The 21,219-nt window shown below is 40.2% G+C and overlaps 3 protein-coding genes across 7 annotated transcripts in view; 2 read left to right on the top strand and 1 right to left on the bottom strand.

The window, feature by feature from the left end:
- The window catches only part of kcnb1 (potassium voltage-gated channel, Shab-related subfamily, member 1), a 34,544-nt gene extending 26,641 nt beyond the window's left edge, over positions 1–7,903 (top strand). For all 3 annotated transcript variants that reach the window (XM_039796818.1, XM_039796817.1, XM_039796819.1), the window contains exon 3: positions 1,799–7,903. In XM_039796818.1, coding sequence (XP_039652752.1) covers positions 1,799–3,724 — 1,926 coding nt within the window. In that variant the 3' untranslated portion in view covers positions 3,725–7,903. The remainder of the gene's footprint in view (positions 1–1,798) is intronic.
- Positions 7,904–9,063: 1,160 nt separating this feature from the next.
- Positions 9,064–15,273, bottom strand: si:dkey-7k24.5 (somatomedin-B and thrombospondin type-1 domain-containing protein). 3 transcript variants are annotated; one of them, XM_039796813.1, is made up of 5 exons: positions 14,842–15,273; positions 14,210–14,401; positions 12,551–12,629; positions 12,263–12,451; positions 9,064–10,383 (listed from the first exon to the last, which is right to left on the bottom strand). In XM_039796813.1, exons 1-5 carry the CDS (start codon positions 15,071–15,073, stop codon positions 10,266–10,268), a joined length of 810 nt encoding a protein of 269 aa, XP_039652747.1. In that variant the 5' UTR covers positions 15,074–15,273; the 3' UTR covers positions 9,064–10,265. The 3 variants fall into 3 exon arrangements, with proteins under 3 accessions (XP_039652747.1, XP_039652748.1, XP_039652749.1); XM_039796814.1 differs by having other exon boundaries at positions 9,064–10,380; XM_039796815.1 differs by having other exon boundaries at positions 12,263–12,445.
- A 2,473-nt stretch (positions 15,274–17,746) lies between these two features.
- Positions 17,747–20,931, top strand: LOC120556925 (retinol dehydrogenase 10-A). Its single transcript, XM_039796807.1, has 5 exons — positions 17,747–18,525; positions 19,178–19,276; positions 19,528–19,673; positions 20,099–20,230; positions 20,332–20,931. Exons 1-5 carry the CDS (start codon positions 18,073–18,075, stop codon positions 20,450–20,452), a joined length of 951 nt encoding a protein of 316 aa, XP_039652741.1. The 5' UTR covers positions 17,747–18,072; the 3' UTR covers positions 20,453–20,931.
- The last annotated feature ends 288 nt before the right edge of the window (positions 20,932–21,219 follow it).

Raw genomic sequence — 21,219 nt, 5'->3', positions numbered from 1 at the left:
AGATCCAGTTCATGGATGAGGTTTTAATCAAGCTTAACAAGAGTAGGGAGGAACCACACGGCAGACATTCTGGGAGGAAATTATACATTTTTTATGATTTAATTAAATCACTATGAAATAATTGATTCCTATATTAAATGTTATATGGGTGTCTTATGAATGTGTATTATGCCTTTATTGCATTGTTGACTAAGCTACACTCATTTTTTTGTGATTCTTTAAACTTTTCTCTGATTTGTTTTATCATATATCATCCTAACCTCATTCGTGTAGGCTGTTGCCAAAACAGGCTCTGTGTTCCAGCTACAACCTCCTACTCATCCTTCAAGTTGTGCTGTTCTTCTTGGAGTCATTCAGGGTTAATATAACAAGTATAGGCTATAGTTCATGAAGCAATCGTGTCCTTGGTCCACTAAAAGAACAGATGCTCACCTGCCACATTGTAGCTGAGTTCACTGCCCTATGGTCAGTTGTCTAGTCAGCAATCAAATTATGTAATGCTTTGTTGTGTAATACCTGCGTAATGTATAAGCATTAATATGAGCCAGAATATCAGAGAATATGTTGGATCTATGGATACATGGATATAAAAAATAAAACCTTTAAAGAAATTGCATACATGTATATATCACAGACTGTAAAAAAAAAAAAAAAAAAGAAGATGGACGACACGGTTCCACCAGTGACTGTGGTTTCCACTTCCTCCCACTGTACAAAAGTGAAGCCAAAATATCCAGGAACCCAGGAAGTGCGCCGGGATTTAAAGCAAATTGAACATAGAGGCCAGATCATGAAATTTCAACTCCCGGGCTGTCATTTGATGCCCTCTGGCCCAAAAATACTTTTTCCCCATAAAGTTACATGGCGAAAGACACGTCTGTAAATCAGTGGATAAATGTGTGTTTTTTTAGCGTCACAACCCCTGGGACAGTGTTCAAGTCAAGTCATCATTACCTGAGTTAGAGTCCAAGTTGAGTTACAAGTCCATACCATGAGGATAATGTTTCATAACCCTAGTTCTATAATCACAGAGCCCTGAAGTCTTTCACCTTGCTATTTTATCTAGCATTCACCATGTCACTGATTTGTTGGATGCTGAAGGGTCAGCACTGTGTCAAAACGGTATGGCTTGTCTGTTTATCTCTGCAACTTCATGCAAATGTCAATCCAGAAGAAAGTGGTCAAGAGTCCAACTGTGGTTACAGTTCATAACTTTTGCAAAGCCACTACATGGCTTTAGACTGTTTTTTTTATTTAACATGGAAATATCCTAACTCCAATTTCGTAACTCTCCTTATTATTTTTTAAAACCTTCATCCACCTAAAGAGTTTCATCATTTATAAATATCTGACAATTGGAGACATGGAGAATCTTTTCATCAAGGCACAGATACCGTATTCTGTGATGTTTTTGCTTTTGTTTACTGGTTGCTTGCACGTACTTTTTCCACTCAAGCAAACTCACTCATGTGGATAAGCTTGATAAGTGAGTCATGAATAAATAAATGGTCTAAGTCAATCTAATCCATTAGCTCTTAGCCAGTCATACACTTCAGGCATTTATTGAAGGTTTTTAGACTGTAAGTTATTAGCATTATTATTAGCACTTTCATACTGTAATCAAAAACAATTTTAATACTGTACACTGAATGTGCATTTATTGCACTTGGTGTTGGGTGTAATTGCCTAATCAGAATAAGGAATTTATGTTCAAGTGCATATCTGATTTCCACTGATTGATGTCGTTCCCTGATCCTGCAATCCTTACTCATATTACTTTTATAAATTTGTCTTTCAGATCCTGGCCATCATTTCCATCCTCTTCATTGTGCTATCCACCATTGCCTTGTCTCTGAACACCCTTCCAGAGCTGCAGGACACAGATGAGTTTGGTCAGTCCTCAGACAACCCACAACTGGCACACGTGGAAGCTGTATGTATTGCCTGGTTTACCATGGAATATCTGCTTCGCTTTCTCTCCTCACCCAACAAGTGGAAGTTCTTTAAGGGTCCTCTGAATGTCATTGATCTGCTGGCCATCTTGCCCTACTATGTCACCATATTCCTGACAGAATCCAACAAGAGTGTGCTGCAATTTCAGAATGTCCGCCGTGTGGTTCAGATTTTTCGGATCATGCGTATCCTGCGTATTCTGAAGCTGGCTCGTCACTCAACAGGACTTCAGTCTCTGGGCTTCACTCTTAGGAGGAGTTACAATGAGCTGGGCCTACTCATTCTTTTCCTGGCCATGGGCATCATGATCTTCTCCAGTCTGGTGTTCTTTGCTGAGAAGGATGAGGAAGATACAAAGTTCAAAAGCATTCCAGCTTCTTTTTGGTGGGCTACTATTACTATGACCACAGTTGGCTACGGAGATATCTACCCCAAAACCCTACTGGGCAAGATAGTGGGGGGTTTATGCTGCATAGCTGGAGTACTTGTGATTGCCCTACCTATTCCCATTATCGTAAACAACTTCTCTGAATTCTACAAAGAGCAGAAGAGGCAGGAAAAAGCACTTAAACGAAGAGAGGCCCTAGATAGGGCAAAGAGAAATGGTAGCATTGTCTCAATGAACTTGAAAGAGGCATTTGCTCGTAGTGCAGAACTGATGGATGTGGTTGTAGAGAAGAGTGAGAGGCCTCATGACAACCATTTCTCTCCAAGCCGTTGGAAATGGACCCCCAAGAGAGCTGCATCAGAGACAAGCTCAAACCGTTCCTTCAACGCCCAGGAATTAGGCTCTCCCAACAAGGCCAGAGACACCAGTCCCCAGAGGCTAAATGTTCAGAAGTTAGAGGAGATGTACAACCACATGGCCAAGACACAATCCCAGCCAAACCTCAATGCTAAAGACAGGGGCTCCAGAGTTGGCAAACAGAGGGATGAGATAGAGCTGGGGGCCATCCAAGATCATGGGCCCCCGGTGCTCGGAACCAGAGAAGGAGTGGGGGACATGAAAAGCTTGTCCAGTATTGACAGCTACATCAGTTGTGCTACAGACTTCCAGGAGAATCCACGCTTCCCCCATAGTCCAGCAATGGAACTTGGTCTTCAGGAAAGCAACCGGTTCTCCCACAGTCCGGCTACAGCTTTGTCCCAGCACAGCACTGCAAAAACAGGCCAGCAAACCACCGGGGAGCGTGAACCCATGTTGACTCCTGTGTCTATCACAAAGCCCTCATGCTCCGAGAATGCACGGAGATTCTTCTTTTCTGGCAACTCCTCAAAAAGCCTTATCCCCAAAGGAGGCTGGCGCAACGATGGGGGGTCAGGCCCACCCACGCTTTCAGACAGCTCAGTCATATCAGACCACTCTCTGTTAAGCCCAGAAGTTTCTGTCTACACCACTGCCAGCAGCAGAACCCCACCGAAGTCCCCAGAGAGCACTACCCTAGCCGCAACTGTCTTCACCTTCCACGACTCCTCCATCAGTAAATACATTGATGCTGATACAGATGATGATGAGCACAACCGCGACATCTCTGACGCCAGTCCCTCAGAGCGTCTTTTGGCTGGTTCAAGCCCAAAACGCAACATCAACATAAATTACCAGAAAGGTGTCAACCATTTTGAAGCAGCCCAAAAAATGCTGGGCCAGAACTGTCTGTTTCCCATTGAAGGGATTCGTGGGGTAGCTCATGAGAATCATGTAGGACCTGAGATGGCACGTAGACCAAAGGTTGAGAGGGGGCGTCAAAATACTTTAGATAAAAGCCTTTGAGGTACAAGTGCAGCAGAAATAAACAGGAAGCTGGAGCCAGAGTGTTTGTGATGGAGACACTAGACAGACTAAAACACTCTATAAGCCAGAGACAAAGCAAGAGGAAGAGAAAAAGGGTCTCACTAAAACATTTGACAATTTACCTGAGCATGCCATTGGGCACTAAGCTCGGGGTCAATATGTGTGGTGAATACTCTGGGAGAAAAGAAAACACTTAAAATGGAGAATGTCACTGCCCCTCCTTCAACTCATTCCTATTAGTGGTATTACACAAAACAAAAGAGCACTCCCAAGTAGCCAACGGGTCTGTTAAGAGATCCCCATGGAAGCAGATTCGAGAAATTGAGATGTGCTTATTGGTGTAACTAAACTGAATGACGATTTTAGCGGCAGGGGGATATCTCTAAACTCTCCAGGAAAAGAAATCCCAGCTGCCCACTATCCCATTACTGAGTCCCATTTCATTTTGTAGTCTTGGAGATACAGGAGGGGACCTAGAAGCCAATAAGCTACTTACTTGTGCCCTCCATTCCCAAAACTGGCCTTAGTCATTTACATTTGTAGGGGTGTGCACGTCTGAATAAACTGTAAGCGTGTGTGTGCATGTATGTGAGTGAGAATGAATGTTGATGGGTGATCTAATGGTAATTCATGTATATACCCTCTTGAGATTGTCTGATTGATTTATTTTTATATAGATAAGAAATATGTGATTTGCTAGTCTGCTGTGTCATAATCATATGTGAAGAGTAATCCTGTATAAGGTTCAATGTCTTGGCACAGAGGCTGCAGTTATCAGAGGGTCCACCCCATCATCCATTATAAGGAGCGCTCTTTCTTGAACAGTATTTTGCCAGCCCCTATGTTATCATGTCATGATGAGATTCATGTCATGGATGATACTCTCAAATCTTGACCAGTGAATATTGTCTTAGTCATTTTTAAGGGATGGTAGAGGTAGTGGACCAAGAATATTTGATATGGGCTAACATAAGAGCCAGTAATAAACAGCTTGATTGCTGCATAAAGCGCACATTTATGAAGCATGCATCCACCCATCCGATCAACATACAAAAACATGAGACACTTAAAAAAATTAAATATATGTAAATCCTACAATATAGTTTGTATCTTTACAGCACATGACTACTGACATAAAGTTTAGATTTCAGTAACAGATGTTCAGCATGCATTGGCCTTCCTTTGACCAACATGAAAGCATTCATTCACCCACTAAAGATACATACAGGTATGAAAGAAAACTTTCAGGATACATAGATATACTTAGTTTCCATGGTGACAGCTGCTGTCCTCAAAGGCTGGCAGCAGCTCAGCAATGTTTTTTTAATTGGGGCGGGGAGGTCTGATTGCATGTAACGTAGTTTAACACATATACAAGAACACACTCACACATGCATGCACACACACACACACACATACACACACACGCACACACACACACACACACACACACACACACACACACACACACACACACACACACACACACACACAGGCATGTACCCATAAAGTGACAGGTATGCACAGTAGTCACACATTAGCAGAGCCACTCCTCACTGTGCATATTTATGAGTACTGTATAAACGCAACATTATGATGTAAGGACCTTGTACGTTGATATGTTCATGTCTTAAATCTCTGTAGCATTCCATAAATACTACATTTCCCCACAATGCATTCTCTATTATCTGTTTATATTACCACACAACAGAGAGAAACACTTTTACATAACACGCTAGTGTCACTTACCACTAGTAATGAAACACATTACATTAATAATACACAGAATATAGAGGGACAAAGGATTGTATTTTAACCATTATCCCAACCTTAAAAATGTGAATTAATCATAAAATAACATTGACTTTATATCTATACCATGCTAACATGAGCAGTAAACATAAAGAGTTAAAACCAACTGTTCCTCCTTTAGCCCCTTGAAATGTAATTTCAAATGTGAAGTTACAACATTTGTATGCCTTTTAAAAATTGTCAAGAGCTGGAAGGTCTAATGTTATCATAACTTTCTCTAATGTTGACAAGATGAGTAAAGAAGAAGCTCACTGCCAACTAAACAAATTCTCAAATAAAAATGGCCAATATGTAAAAGCTTCCTAACACAAGTATATCGGTGAAAGATACACATAAAAGAGGTCATTGCACTATTATAAATGTAGGTGTTGAGTAAAACGTTATTCAAAGGTCAACAGAAGGTGATCAACATACATGTTTTAGTGTTGTGGTTAAGTCTAATCACAAATCCTGATTTGATTTCCTGTTTTAATCACAGAGTTGAACCATTTCATATTGCTCTACTATGGTGAGAGGAGCTGAGGTGTGAAAGGAATAGCAATGACTGTGAGAGGCAGAGGGAACCGTGTGTGTGTGTGTGTGTGTGTGTGTGTGTGTGTGTGTGTGTGTGTGTGTGTGTGTGTGTGTGTGTGTGTGTGTGTGTGTGTGTGTGTGTGTGTTTTGTGTGACAGCTGTAAAGCCAGGGCATTAGAGCAGTGTGGCTTCCGCTTAATGGAGAAGAATGAACAGTTTATGAATGTATGCATGTCGGGGGAAGCCTGCTTCTGTTTTTTTCTGTATTCCATCTGCAGTTCTGACTCTAACATGCAGCCATATTTACATCTGAGAAGAGAGGAATGGGAGGTGCATTTTATGGATCTTATTTAGCACACGTAATAAGGAAAGGATGGATGGTTTGAGCTGGTGATAAATTATTTTACGCAGCTTCATACACTATGTATCACAAATGTCCTGTTTTTTTATTCACGTAAAATGTCTAGTCAATTCAATTCAGTTATATTTATGGCTTCAAATAATAACAGAAGTTATCTCTTTACAGATAAAGTAGGTCTAGACCACACTCTATAATTCTCCCAGCAAGCATTTGATGTGACAGTGGCGAGGAAAAACTTCCTTTTAACAGAAAGAAACCTCAGACAGAACCGGGCTCTTGGTTGGCCATCTGACACAAAGAAGAGAGAGAGAGAGAGAGAGAGAGAGAGAGAGAGAGAGAGAGAGAGAGAGAGAGAGAGAGAAATAAATATGACAGCTGATCATTGTCCTTTGTTGCACATGAACTAAAGTATCTGCTAATATTAAAAGCTAAGTTCACAAAACGAAAAACGATTACACTCAAAAGGATTTTAAAACATAAACTTAGGTATTGTCTACAAGAACGTGTTCCCAAATAAAATGATTTAATTTTTAAAATGAGAAAATGTCCTATGGCATAACAATTGACTGCAGATATTTAACATTTTCAGATAACCTCTAATGATATTCAGATTGATTAATAATTTTTTTAAAGTCTCCTCAAAAACTTGCTGTGAATGGCTACTCCTTTGGTTATAGTCATACATTGATTAATTATTTCCACAACAAACTTCTTCATGTCACATTACGAGGTGGAAGTGGCACAGGTTCAATGATACAAAAATTAGAAACATGCAAGCTAATCCCATTACATTTTATTTTATTTTGGTTGGACGACATCAGTATCAACAAGAGAAACATTTGGTTCATCGCCAAGTTAGATGTAAGTCCTTGATTAACTTTTCATTGCATATTTATATTATCTTATGAAAAGTCAAGGCCAATGTATGCCAACATATTATACCCTACTGCACCTAAATGTCCATGTAAATTATTTTTCTTAAAGGTGAGTTTTTCAGTGCTTGTGCCCATACATTTGGGTATCTGGAATGCCTACCATCCCACAAACTGTGAACTTAGACAACCGAGTCAGTTTTTTGTGGGCTCCCTATGTCAAAAAACATGGGATTCAACAAGCCTTTCAGATTTTGCTCCCCTTCCTATGTACATGCAGGCTCATTAGAATATACCGCTCGTCATCAGAGTATCTCCACCCACAGCATGAGAAATACCTTTGCAAAGGTGCACCATATATTTCTCGCAAGCCAATCAGAGCACACTGGGCTTTTCTGGAGGGGGGCTTAATAAAGAGACAGGCGCTAAAATGGAGTGTTTAAGACCCAAAATACAAGTAAGAACCATAGACAGTAAAATGAATGGACAAAGCAACGCCGTAGATTTCCACGGAGACCAGTGAAGGATATTAGAAGCACTTTTCCGGTGAGCGCTGAGCGTTACTGCGCAGCCTCCAACTGAGCTTTACGACATAAATGTGACGTGAACAACCTGTCTGAAAGTTGTAAGTCTTCTGGTAGCTGTGCCAAGAGAAATCTCAATCATTCCCAATCTTGCAGAGACGGAGAGCATAGGTATATGTAAGGAGATAACATGGGCACAGGCTAATTATTGCTAACTAAAATGCTAGTTAACATTAGTAATTAAACTTAAACAGCTAATGTAAGTCAAAACTGCCTGCGAGCTTCTCCTGTACTATATGGTGATTCCTCTACTATGCGACAGAAAGTCGCGTGGTTATGACACAATCGTTAGCCTATTTTTACAAAAACGTCTGCTACGGAACCATAACGTGAGATACAAGGTAATGGAGCCTTTTATACATTGACGTGTTTTTTTAGAAATAAACAATGGACAAATAGAGTCTTTAAACGCTTCAGATGTAAAGTTATTCGCTGTCAAAGTGACGGCAAAATGAATGGCTGTCAATGGAATGCTAACAGCAGGTGATGGCTTGATAGCATCAAAATTGCTCCATAGGAGGCACACTTTGTCACTCTCACTTACTTCCTTGGTATGAACCTGAAAATTTGCATGATGTCTCCTTTAAGTTGTGAAGAAACACATTTCAGTCAGACATGTCATTGTGAGTGCATTGCATATTTTTTTAAATGGAAATTAAGTTTGATAAAGGGCATTCAGATCACACAACCGCTCATTTAGCATCACATGAGCTTCTGTCCTATCATTTAGGTTTTCTATATTACTGTAGTAAGGGACCATGTTTCACTGAAATAACTCAAAAACGATGACAATCAACATTCCATGAATAGACAGTAAGCACTATTAAAGAGAACTGAGATTATTTATGGGCAAACATTACACAAATGCGCACCGATGTGCATACACACAAAGACAAGTATTGAAATCCTGACACTAATATTGAAACTGTTAAGCTTTTAGACAAGGTAGTGCAAAAGACTGTGATACTGTGACATGAAACCACCATAATACAAAAAAAATTCTACTTTAGTCATACTTTATTTTATTTTATTTTATTTGGGTACTTTACCCTCTGATTCCAAGGGAGCCATTCATATTAACACAATCTTTTGGTTTAAAAGAGCTTTTAATTTCACTGAGATCCCTGTAGAGAAATTCAAAGGACTAAACCATAATGCTTTATGAAGAAAACACAATTAAGGGACTTGTTTTATTTCTCATTTATTGATACAAACTATAAAGAGCACAGATTCTCAAAATGTTCTATAACAAGACTCCCAACTGTACAGTAAATGCATTTAGTTGAAACCTACAATAGAACTTGTTTATCGCACTACCTGCTAAATTTAACTGCTAGAGGTTCAAGTCTTTTTCATTTTTTGTTAAAACCCCATAGGACCCTTTTTCAAGGACATGTGGTAGTTTCCAAAACCCAGTGAGAACCACTGCTTTAGCAAGTAGCCCAATTCCACATACTCTGAATCTAACACTGTATTACAGGGTTGGGGTCGATTCAGGATGCCTTGATGGAGTACAACACACATCACACATGACACTCTAAAAGGAGCCAGTATTAGAGCATGGGACAAATTAAAACCAAGTACAAAAACATTAACTATATTTTTTCTACGTTCAAAGCTCTCAGTGGAATTGACCCCAACCTTGCCTAAGCCATCAGTCTTTGTAAAGTACACTGTTTCCAGGGAATAAAAAAAAAAGATATTTGAACGACCTTAGCCAGCTCTTATACAATGTTGTTTGTAGGTCCACAGGCTGTCTGTTTTGTAAAAAAAAAAAGCAACACATTTTTACCTGTTGACTTTCTATGCTGTTGTTTCTGTATAAATGTTCAATTGTTTAGTGCATGTTGTAACTTTGGCGTTGTGACTGGTTGTGATTCACACAAAGCCAGTACTTGTCATGTTAAAAAAGTGTCTCAATGTCCCAAGATATTTCTATTTCTTAAGAAAAGCAACATTTCCCTTGGATGAATAAAATGAAATAAATCAGATCACTTTACATTTTGATTAGGCATTTCTGACTTTCATTTCACTGTTAATTTGCAGTTTTTGATGCAAACCAAAATGGGAATATGTATTTACTACTACTATATTAAAGTTCTTGTTGAGCAGTAAGGACAAGAAATGTATTGTATTCTGATTAAGAAATAGGACATTTTCATTGGCACACATTTAGCCATATTAATAAAATGTAAACATGTTGTTGCACTAATTTGGAGAAGGCACAACTAAGCATTGACCAGAACTCTTTAATAGATCAGGTTAGCGACCAGTGTTTATTATTCTGGCTGGTTTCTAATTATTCTGGCAGATTGTTTTTTATACACAACTCTGAGTAAATATGTACAGGCGGGAGGCTAACAGAAGGAAGGAGGAGGTTAGATGAATAGGAAGCTGCGGGCTGTTGGGCAGGAGCAGGCCTCCAGCCTCCCAACACGCCTCCACACACCCCTGCATCGAGGGTTTCCCACAGCCTGCCACTGGAGAGACTGCCTTCTGCAGGAAGGAGGGAGGGAGGGAGGAAGGAATGAGTTAGTGATCACACGATTTCTCTTTAAATCCAAGTGATAAACAATGTTGCCATCTAGTGGTAGTCCTCACTGTTACCAATCAGATCTAAGAGATAGGCTGTAGATCAGTGGTCTGGGAAGAAAAAAACCCACAAAAAAACAACCCAGACTGTTTCATCACAACTGATCCACATATCGGTACTTTATCCACCACCTCTCAAAATAGAGACACAGAAGCAGGTAGAACAGACTTATGCATTCTAGATTTTTGCAGATACCATGGCCAGGATCTTCTGTCAATGCAGTGTGACAATGTTTGTCCTGTGGATAAGGTTAGGGTTAAAGGTAGTATGAATGTGTTTTGGGATTTAAGGTTTTCTGTGGTGTTTTGTTTTTTACCTCTAGTAGCGCTATGGAGCAGTTTTTCTATGAGTGGGTCCCCATTTTGTTTGTCTCATGCACACACATGAGGACGTGCACATGGGTGAACACATTCCTGCCAATGGTGTCACACCAATCTACCGGTGGCAGAAATGCTCCAAGATATGCAGCAATGCACCAACAAAGGCGGAAAAGAAGAAGACTTAGTGCTAGTCAACATGGATGTAAACAATTAATCTTTTCAACGTAAAATCAGCTTTGCAAGTGTTTTATGAGGAAAGAAATGTATTCATCAATTTTGTTAGACCTCAAATATACACACAATGCATTTTGTTGAGGAACACTAAACATAACTTTTGTTGGTTTTCCAAGAAAACTCCACAGTCCTCTTTAAGTGATGCAAATGGACTGCTCTCAAAAACAACACTGTCAATTCCATGGAGGTTTTTAGAATAATTTAATATGGTGGAATATGGTGTTTTAACAATGCAATTGCAGAAAATACCAATATTTGTCTTATGCTTTTTTTAGGCATTAATTTTATGGTAAGTGGGCTACTAGTGACAATTATCCTAATTCCGAATTATAATTAAGTATATCCTTAAAGGCTCCAGCTACATATTTACAGTACAGACATATGAGTGTTATCGTTCTTCTCATCTAGCTCTCGGCAAGAAGGCAAAAAAGTGTATTTATAATGGTTAGATGCTGTTCAATGAACAATAAAAAGAGAATTTTCCGGTCCAAGGGAGCGATTTGAGAACAGTGTGTGACTTCGTTTGAGATTATGCCCAGAATACAATATAATCACATTTCCTGTGCATAGTGCACCAAACAAACAAATACATCTTATACACATATTTGTGATATTTTGTAACTCACTTTTCTATGTAAACATTATTACCTATTATTAATCCTTTCATTTCATTTATTTTATTTATAAGGACAACGCACATTAATCAACATTTCTGTAAATGCGCCAGTGTTAGCCAACCGGCTATTTATCAACTGTAGTCCTTTGGCAAGATGTTTTGAGACCAGAAGGACAAGTGATGTGTTTTTAATATGAGTAATAACAGCCGTATTCACTTTCAAATTTACTTGTGTGTTATACTTTTTCTGGCTGGTAATTACAGAATACTTGACTTTGCCATAGGGTGAGGCGGAAAGGTCACCTTTATTAGTGAAGTTATGTGCAACACTGAGTTTCTTTACATATGAGTAAATTAACTTCAAGCTAATTTCATGGTTGAATAAAGTCTTAGCTGGGCTTGAAAAACAAATACCTTATCTTTCTCTTCTGGTCATTAACATTTTCTGAACAACACAAGCTTACATTTGTGAGGCTTTCTAAATTCAAAGATCAAACATAACTTCTTTTTTTTCCTTTCTTTTTTATCATGGTGACAAAAGGCAAGTTGTGATGTGACAAGAAACATTCTAATAATCTTACAAAGCATACTCCCCGTTTGTTCCATTCTTACCTGCCCTCGTCGTTTTCCTCTCCATCTCCAGCACAGTGTGTCTGTCCAGCAGCGAGAGCAGGCGGCTGGCACTCGACACACACATGATGCCCCTCCCTCAGGTGCTGCATCCACTGGGTGTGTGGGCCTGAACTCTGCTGGCATCCCTTTGTCAGAGAGGTCAACTGAAACTGGACACAATACCTATTTCTCGCACACACACACACACACACACCAAACTCAGACTAAAAACGTATTGAAAATACATAGGAACATATTACAGGCAAAAAGCCTCTCTGAACCTGTTACCCTATAATGTCGCTGCTGTCAGGGATGTCTCTTTTCTTCCTGGCGTTGCCATAGCCACCCGCAATAATCAGTGCTGGGACTGCAGAGGGAGCATGGTAAGAACATTACATGTGACCATATGTTGCAATACCTTTAATTTAAAATGAGCATGGGATGGGAAAACAGCCTGGCATGCTGGGGGAAACAGCTTCTCTCATGTGCTAATATACATATTAATGAAATGATTAAAGACTGCACATTTTGTAGAATTATCACAACTTGTATACTCATCAAGTCTACATTTCTACTATCTAATACTGTTGACATATCTAAAATGACAACAAGGCGGTAAACAATCCTGTGTAATGATCTATCTTCTGATCGGTTAATCAGATGTGGGTGTATGAAAGGATACTGTAATGTGGTTTTCAGTATTATTTGATTTTTACTGTCTATTACAGGTCAGTTAACAATGAAGGGGTGTTTTTATAAATTTTTGACATTGCAGCCATTAACTTCAGATGTGACCTGAGGCCTGTACTACGAAGCAGGATTTAGCATTAACGAGCTAACTTCAGGTTCTACCCAGGATTTTCTGTATCACGAAGGTGGATCACTTGTTCCCGGGTTCAATCGCCATGGTAACTCATGCTGATCGCCTAACCTGGTCGGGAGCAGGTTAAGTTGGAGATCAGAGATCAACCGGTGTAACAGCACCGCCTACTGACCAATCAATACTCGATTGATAACGGCGTCACTGTTCTTCAGGCGGAGCTCGGTGCGGTTGAGAGAGAGAGAGAGAGAGAGAGAGAGAGAGAGAGAGAGGTGCGCTCATAAAAGTTAAAACATTTAGAGACCGACAACCCTGTTAACATTCCCTGATGGGTATTTTTATGAAATATAGGCCTATATATTTTAATGGGAGGGAATTATATCGGCTTCTTGAGCCGTGTGTCGCCAATGCGCACATTGGTTTGAATTATGTTTTTATGTTTTATTTGCTCTCACGATCGCTTCCACTGCCAGGGTTGCAACTGAAATAATAGGCTAAAGCAACGACAGTTTATGGAAAGGACAAGTGTAATTATAGTCAGATCTTGGTCCAGACTTATGGGGAAGTGATATTAATAAGTGATTTACGCATCTACAGTGTCGGCTATTTTTTGCCAGCTTTCCTTCCTGTTTTAGGAAGCAGTGACTGTATTACGTTTTCCCTGTAAACCCGAGTCTGTGTTCTTCATATTTATGTAAAATTATAATTTGCTCTTCTTATATAAAATATGCGGCTCTGGTAGATGTTTGCGATTGGTCGTGGTGCCTTTTATGTGAACGCGCGCACCGCTGGAGTGGGAAACCCTGAGTTGACTGAGCAGCGTCGTGATACAGCTTATGCGGGACCGCGGTTGTTAGTTTAGGTGAAGCCGGATAACTGAAAGAGATCCAGGGCATGTTGATCTTGCTTCGTAGTACAGGCCTCTGGCATAATCACACTTTAGAATAACCCTGTTTACTAAGTGGCTCTTTTAGCCAGCCATAATTTTCATTTGATAACATTCCTCGTCATAAATTCTGCTGTCTGTAGGTGGATAAGATAACTGCATAAAGTAATTCCACCAAATGTCAGAGAATAATGTGATGATCACATGGATGTGGGGAAAGATGCAGGTAGATTTTCCTCACCAAGTGGGTTTTGGCAGTTCCCTTGCTGAGACCAGTACTCTGCACAGCCGGCATGCTCCTCTAGATGGGGACAGGGTTTGCCTGCATTGAGTGGCTCCTGCAGGATCCTCCGGCTCCGCCTGCGGACTGTGGCCCTGCAGGGCTCGGCACAGCCTGACCACTCTGTCCACTCGCTCACTACACAGGACAGCGCTGAGGGAGAAGAGTACATGCAGCTGAGGGGGGGAAAAAACTAAACCAGAATCATAGAAATTCCTTTTATAGTTGTCAGATGTCTCAAGATGCCAATTATTGCCAACACATGAGAACATTTCAGTGACACTGTAGGCCTCCTGTTAATAGGATATATAGTCTCACTAACATTTTGAAAAGCCACCCAATGTTACAATGGTGGCTTTTAATAGCCTACGTCATAATGATAGAATTTTTTTTAAAGTAATTGTATTAGTTCTATTTTTGGTCATTTATGTATTTTCTTTTTCCTGATGTAGTCTATGTATTTTATTGCGAACTCTTGAGCAAATAAGTCAGTCTTAAACAAACTACATATAATCACACTGTACTGTAGGCTAATGGATTTCTATGGAGTTTAACATTTGAAACAGATTTTTTTTTTTGTCAGCACAACCTACCTGGGCAGGCTGTGTCATAGTCGTGGCAGCAGTCCAGGGTGGACACACAGGCTTGGTCGCAGTAGCAGGTGCCATAGGACCGGTCAGACCTCCATCCTTTGCTGATGCATGACGGGTCCCGGCCGGTGCAACACAGACCTGTTTCCCGACAGCCCGACTGACACGGACCGATGATGAACAAAGACACACCGAGACAAACCAAAGTGACAGAGCTGCTCCTCCTGACTGCCATCACAACATGTAGGCTACCTCAACACGTTCAGGGAGTTTTTTTTTTTTTATGCAAAAACGACTTAGCGGTAGCCTAATCCCTGTATGGAGTTATTCACCAGAAAAGTGTTTTAAAGTACTGTCCAGTTAAAGTTCTTAAAAGTCTTAATATTAACACTTATCATATGTGGTAAGCAATGCGACCATCAGGAGTTCAACCTCTGTTCGGTGAGTTGGAAGTGATTCATGTGTCAACGCTGTATCTCTTAAAGGAACAGTTCACCACTGTAAGTAAAGGGTTAGACTGAGACAAACAGTTGGCCCACATACGCGAATTCAATCGTGCTTGGCTATGTAAGATCAATTTGGCAAACATTAGATTTCATCTATTAGACCAATATAAAATCACAACACACGTATATTTTCACAGGATTAAACGGTTAATTTGCTACCTCACAACATGCATTGCTTTCCTGATCTTACCAATGCATCATGAAAGATACACTCTACTCTACACAATTACTGGTGTTGAGTGGCAGAAACAGAATGAAAAGTAAGATATAGCCCACCCTAACTGGGATACATTTGCAAGGCATTTTACATTCTTCTGCGGAAGCCATACAAAAATCCACATTCACTTGCAAAACCACAAAAAGTCTCTCATGGCCTCTCTCTCTCTCTCTCTCTGATCTGTTGGTGAGGCAGCCAGCTTCCCAGGCCCATGTGTGCCTCAACATGTGAAAAGAGTGGATTAATGAAACTCCTATGGTTGAGGTTATTCATGCAAAAGAACAACAGTGTGGACAGTGCAGGCCTCCACTCCAACTAAGATTCCCAGTAGCCTTCTGCTTTGTGTGTCAAGGGAGAATATATAGGAGCAGAAAGCTGCTGGGGGGGAGCTGAAGGGTTACACTGCTCAAAACAACACAGGCTCAAGTTTAAGAATTGAGGGAAACATACGTAGACAAAGTGAAAAACATTACCATTACCACCAATAGCAGTTGTGGATCCCTTTCCCTTGGTGTGGCCCTACCTTCTGGCCCCCTACAAAACTGTTGCAGAGATGACGGCCATTTACTGCTCCAGTAAACAGACAGTCAGCACTAACTGGATACGGCCCATATAGACACCACTTTTGCCCTCTCTCCTGTTCATATATTTCTCTTCTTATCTATTTTTTTTTTTTACCAGAAAACTTACTCTTAGTTTCTAGCAGTGCTCCCAACCAATTACAAATTGTTGTTAACATTTGGACCATGAACAGTTGCACAGATTCGATAAACTCAGTTCTGAAAAGACAGAAATGGTCCAGGGTTGGATGACTTCCCGCCAGTAGAATACATTGAAAATGTATCATTTTTATCACATATCAAACAGGGAAACTGGCTGGAAAACAATCAGACACAGCTGATTCACACTAAATCCACATAACTAGAGCTGCAGGCCAATATACAGGTAGATTTACGGCACTAGGATGTGATCTTTGCTGCTGTTTTCAAGTGTCCTCATGTCACAGTAGGGCAACATTCTTGGCAGTATTTTAACTAACTTCCATACAGCCTTGACACATTTCTGTAAATATATTCTGTATTGTAGAAAAAAAAAATTGTGAGATAAAAAAGCTCCACCACATTAAAATGTTGTTGTTCAATATCAAAATTTTCTTTAGGACACATAATCTTTACATTATTTGTATCAATTTCAACTAAGATACAACAATAAAAAAGATGCTCATTGTGACGGATTAGCTCTCACAAGCCAGTTTCAAGTCTCTGCAGGTTGATTGTCTTTCTATATACAGAATAGAAAGTAGTGAAAAAGCCATGATGAACAGTGAATTTAAGTGCACAGTTTATAATAAAGGTTTAAAATTCAAATTCACTCGTATAATTCTCTAAAAACGGCTCACATGCCAACCTAGGAAGTAAACAAAGCTGGCAGTGTTAACCTATAGAAAACAAAAACGGGATACCCAACAAGCAGCTTTCTTGAGACATAAGTAGCAATGCAGAGATTTACATTTTACATGTACATAATCTCCTTATCTTCTCATTCCTTATGATTGCAGGGCAGAGGGAGAACTGGGACCAAAGCTTGTAAAATGTATCTCACTGCTTTACTTTGCTGTAAGGCAGCAGCAGTGCTAACCTCTGAGCCACTGCACTGTCTATATGTACATGTACAAGATGTCTGGGAACCTACAGTATGAGTTTTAGAGTATTTGTAGTTAAATAGCAGCCCTTGAATCTTATTTTCTTACTTCTGTATTACTTAAAAATATTCATTAGTCCTCCTGATACAGCTGAGGTTGGATTCAGGAACAAACTGCATTGAGATCCTCCCAAAATAAGTGGGAATTTTTGGATGCTGTAGTCGATTATATATAGTTGGGCCTTGAATTAATTGGAACTAATGATGAAAAATCACCAATTTGTCCCATTTCACCTCAGTGTGAGCATGCATTATTCCTCCTCAACTTTCCTGTTCCTTCCTTCTGCTCCTACTGAGAAGCTTTAAAATTAAACTGCAGCGTTTACACACACATAATGCAGATTTGTTACATATATATTTACATAAAGGTTTTTCATAGGTTATGTGTAAGAATAGTATTTAGAGGTAGCCTAACTTGAGTTTCACGTGTAGAGTATGTGCAAGCTGTGAACAATGAACAATGTCCTACAAAGACCCTGAAACTTCAAGACTCTTTAACTCAGTCTAATGCCATCTGGCAGGTTACTTTTTTCAGTAATGGTGAAAATGCATACATTTACAGCTTGCAACAAAAGTGGCTTTATTAGGAGGTAAGCATTTCCTCTAATCCGGTAGCTATTTCCTCTAATCCAGGAGGAGAGTGTTTAAATAAACCACTATGGAGGCTGAGGGTCACAGAATGAGGTAAACACCAGCTTGGCTGTCTGCATATTTTTTTACTCAGGCCGTAGAAAACACACCTATACAGGTAACAGGTGTGAAGTCGAATCCATAGGTTCCTAGAATCAAGACCATCCGCAGTAGATCAAAATGATTTTTCTAATGGACCTCCAGATGATGCTTCTGGATGTGATTTACTTCATCCTGCGCAACTCTTTGCGGGTCGTCCTGCGCCCACGCACCAAGCCAATTGATGGCGAGCTGGTGCTGATCACCGGATCAGGTGGCGGCCTGGGTCGTCTCTTTGCTCAGGAGTTCGCCAAGCATGGAGCAGAGGTGGTGCTGTGGGACATCAACGGCACTTTCAACGAGCAGACAGCCAAGCTGGTGCATGAGATGGGGGGTAAGGCGCACACCTACACGGTGGATGTGACCAACAGGGAGGATGTGTATCGCAACGCAGAGCTTGTGCGAAAGGACCTGGGCCGGGACGTTACAATGCTGGTGAACAACGCTGGAGTGGTGGCTGGGGAGCGCATGTTAGACTGTCCCGATGAACTGATAGAGAGGACCATGAAAGTCAACTGCCATGCCCTCTTCTGGGTGAGAACTCTTAAGTCAATATGAAATGTGTTAAAGACATTTCACTTGTGGGTGGAATTCAATCATTGTCTTGCTTGTCTTGTAGGCCTATATAAGTGAATAAACTGCTTTGGCAGAAACACGTCAGCAATGTTATTTAATCAAATGTAAAGCTGCACACGCATTGATTGCTTTGATGGTGGGCCACCTTTATTCATTTTGTTCCCCGATTAGTAAGCATTATTTAATGTCTCAAAATTAAATCGGCCATGTTTTGTAGGTGGCACACTTTCTAAATCAAACACAGATCATGATTTTGCATTGGCTGAAAGTTAAGAGAGCTGGAAATTAAGCTTTTGAATTCCACATTGTATAAATCTTTTTAGCATCAGATGTTATACAGAGCAGGTTATTGTGCACAGTGTGACACATGACATGTAAAATGTATTGCGTTAACAGCTTTATCCTCATTACACTATGGACTACACAGGATTCCCACATAATAATCCTCTTAATATGAAGCTGCTCGAGCAACATAAGCTTCCTCCACACTGAGCAACATTTAAATCACTGTAAGTCGTATGAACACTGCACGGGTTGTTGTCTCATAATAACTTGCTGCATCTAACAATGTATGTATGTGTGTGTGTGCGCATGTGTGTATCTGAGGCAGACAGTGAAGGCCTTCCTCCCTCAGATGAAGGCCCAGAATCATGGACACATTATCACCATCGCCAGCATCCTTGGTCTCTTCAGCACAGCTGGTGTCGAGGTGAACCAGGGAGGGAGAAACATGCCCGTAACGCTAAGATACGACAGCTTTACTGCAGTCTTTCACACACTTCTCTGTTAGCAAACTAAGCGACACATGCAAATACAGAATGCTATTTTGTGATATGTATTTGAATCAAATACATATCGCAAAACGGCATTCTTTTGTAGGTCTGGAAAGTCACAAATAATTGTGTAAATATTCAATACTTGTAAAGAAACAGTGAACAAGTGATTTTTTGTTTGAGACAGGATTACTGTGCCAGTAAGTTTGCTGCAGTCGGCTTCCACGAGTCTCTGGCCCATGAGCTGCTGACTGAGGAGTTTGAAGGAGTGAAGACTACTCTTGTGTGCCCCTATATCGTGGACACAGGCATGTTTGAAGGCTGCAAGATACGGTATGTCAACAGAACTATCACATAGTACTGCTTAATTCAATCACATCCACTGGATTTACTAGAATCTGGATGGAGTCATTTAGAACCAACCAACAAAGAGACACCAAATATCCATCATTCTGTTCTTTGCTTAAAAAAAAGGTGCATTTCAACTTTAGCATTAAAGACTTCCTGGCTTGTCTCTGTTCTTCTAGGTTTAGTTGGATAACGTATTTTCTCATAAAGGCTTTCTTGCATAAATTGTTCTTAATGATTCTGTTCATATGCTAAACTAAATCCCTTTCTACGACTGTACGACAAAAATGCAGAACAGGAATATGTGTATGTTTGCTTGGCATTCTGGCTGCTTATGTATGAGTTTGCTCATAAAAACGTTGCAGCAACTCATAAGTGACAGCCTGTTTGTCTTTTGGTGCCACTGATAGGGAGGAAGTGGAACTGCTCCTACCCCCCCTGGAGCCCCAGTACTGTGTTGAGCAGGCCATGAATGCCATCCTGGTAGACCAACCATTAGTGTGCATCCCTCGCCTCACATACCTGCCTTTTCTTTGCAGAGCGTGAGTACAATGCTACACCTTCATATTAACCAGAGACTATATACGTTTTTTGTGCACTTCCATTGCTTAGCAGCTGATATACCATTTATGTTCCTTTTCAGATTGTTGCCATGGGAATCCAATGTGGTTACGTATCGTTTCATGGGGTCCGACAGATGCATGTACCCCTTCATTGACACCAGGAGGAAACAAATGTCTAATACCGCCGTTATGGTTGCATAACCGTACCTAAGTACAGTTAAGACAACTTTTGGGAGTCAAAACCTTAACATTTATATCAAATTTTCTTTGCAAAAAAATTAGAAAAAAAAAAAAAAAATCCTTCTGCTGGTTTGAACAGCAGTGGGCCAAACTGCCCAGCTATACAGCCAGGATTCAATAACATACAGATGATCTGAAGTAATGCAAAGGCCAGTCGGAGGGGGCTTTAGATCTTTAGACTGATCATTCAGAAGTGTGAAATAGATGACGACTCAGCCAAGTGGTCATCAGCACCCCAAAAACATTTAAATGATGTTCAGATAAAGTTTAAAGTCCCTTCAAACTGTTTTCACCAATTACAAAATAAGATACTGAACAGTGACTGAATGCTGGACTGGCCAAAAGGGGAATAGGAGTGTATGTAATATCTGTAAATTAATAATTTACCAGAATATTGTGCTGTATTATGTTACCTAAAATAAAATAATTGCAAACCACTATTCTAAACACACTCTTGCGTGCTTGTGTTCCTGTAAACTTCACAAGACGTAGCAAAAAGAGGCTGATAAAGGCATAATGCAATTATGCTAGCAGTAAGTAGAGGGGTATTACCAACCGGTTTTGAGGTAAAACAGGATCGAAAAAGTATAGTTACCGTGAATTCTTTAAGAAACATGCTTTTATTATATTTTCTTTTTCACTTTTCTCACGGATTCCTTTTCAGTGGCCAATTTTGGAGCTACTGCACTTTCTCCCTCTATCTTGCGAATTATGAAAGTGTCAATCAA

This window comes from Perca fluviatilis, chromosome 4 (assembly GCF_010015445.1).
Source record: "Perca fluviatilis chromosome 4, GENO_Pfluv_1.0, whole genome shotgun sequence".
Lineage (NCBI taxonomy): Eukaryota > Metazoa > Chordata > Actinopteri > Perciformes > Percidae > Perca > Perca fluviatilis.
This window is presented reverse-complemented; position numbering and strand designations above follow the sequence as displayed.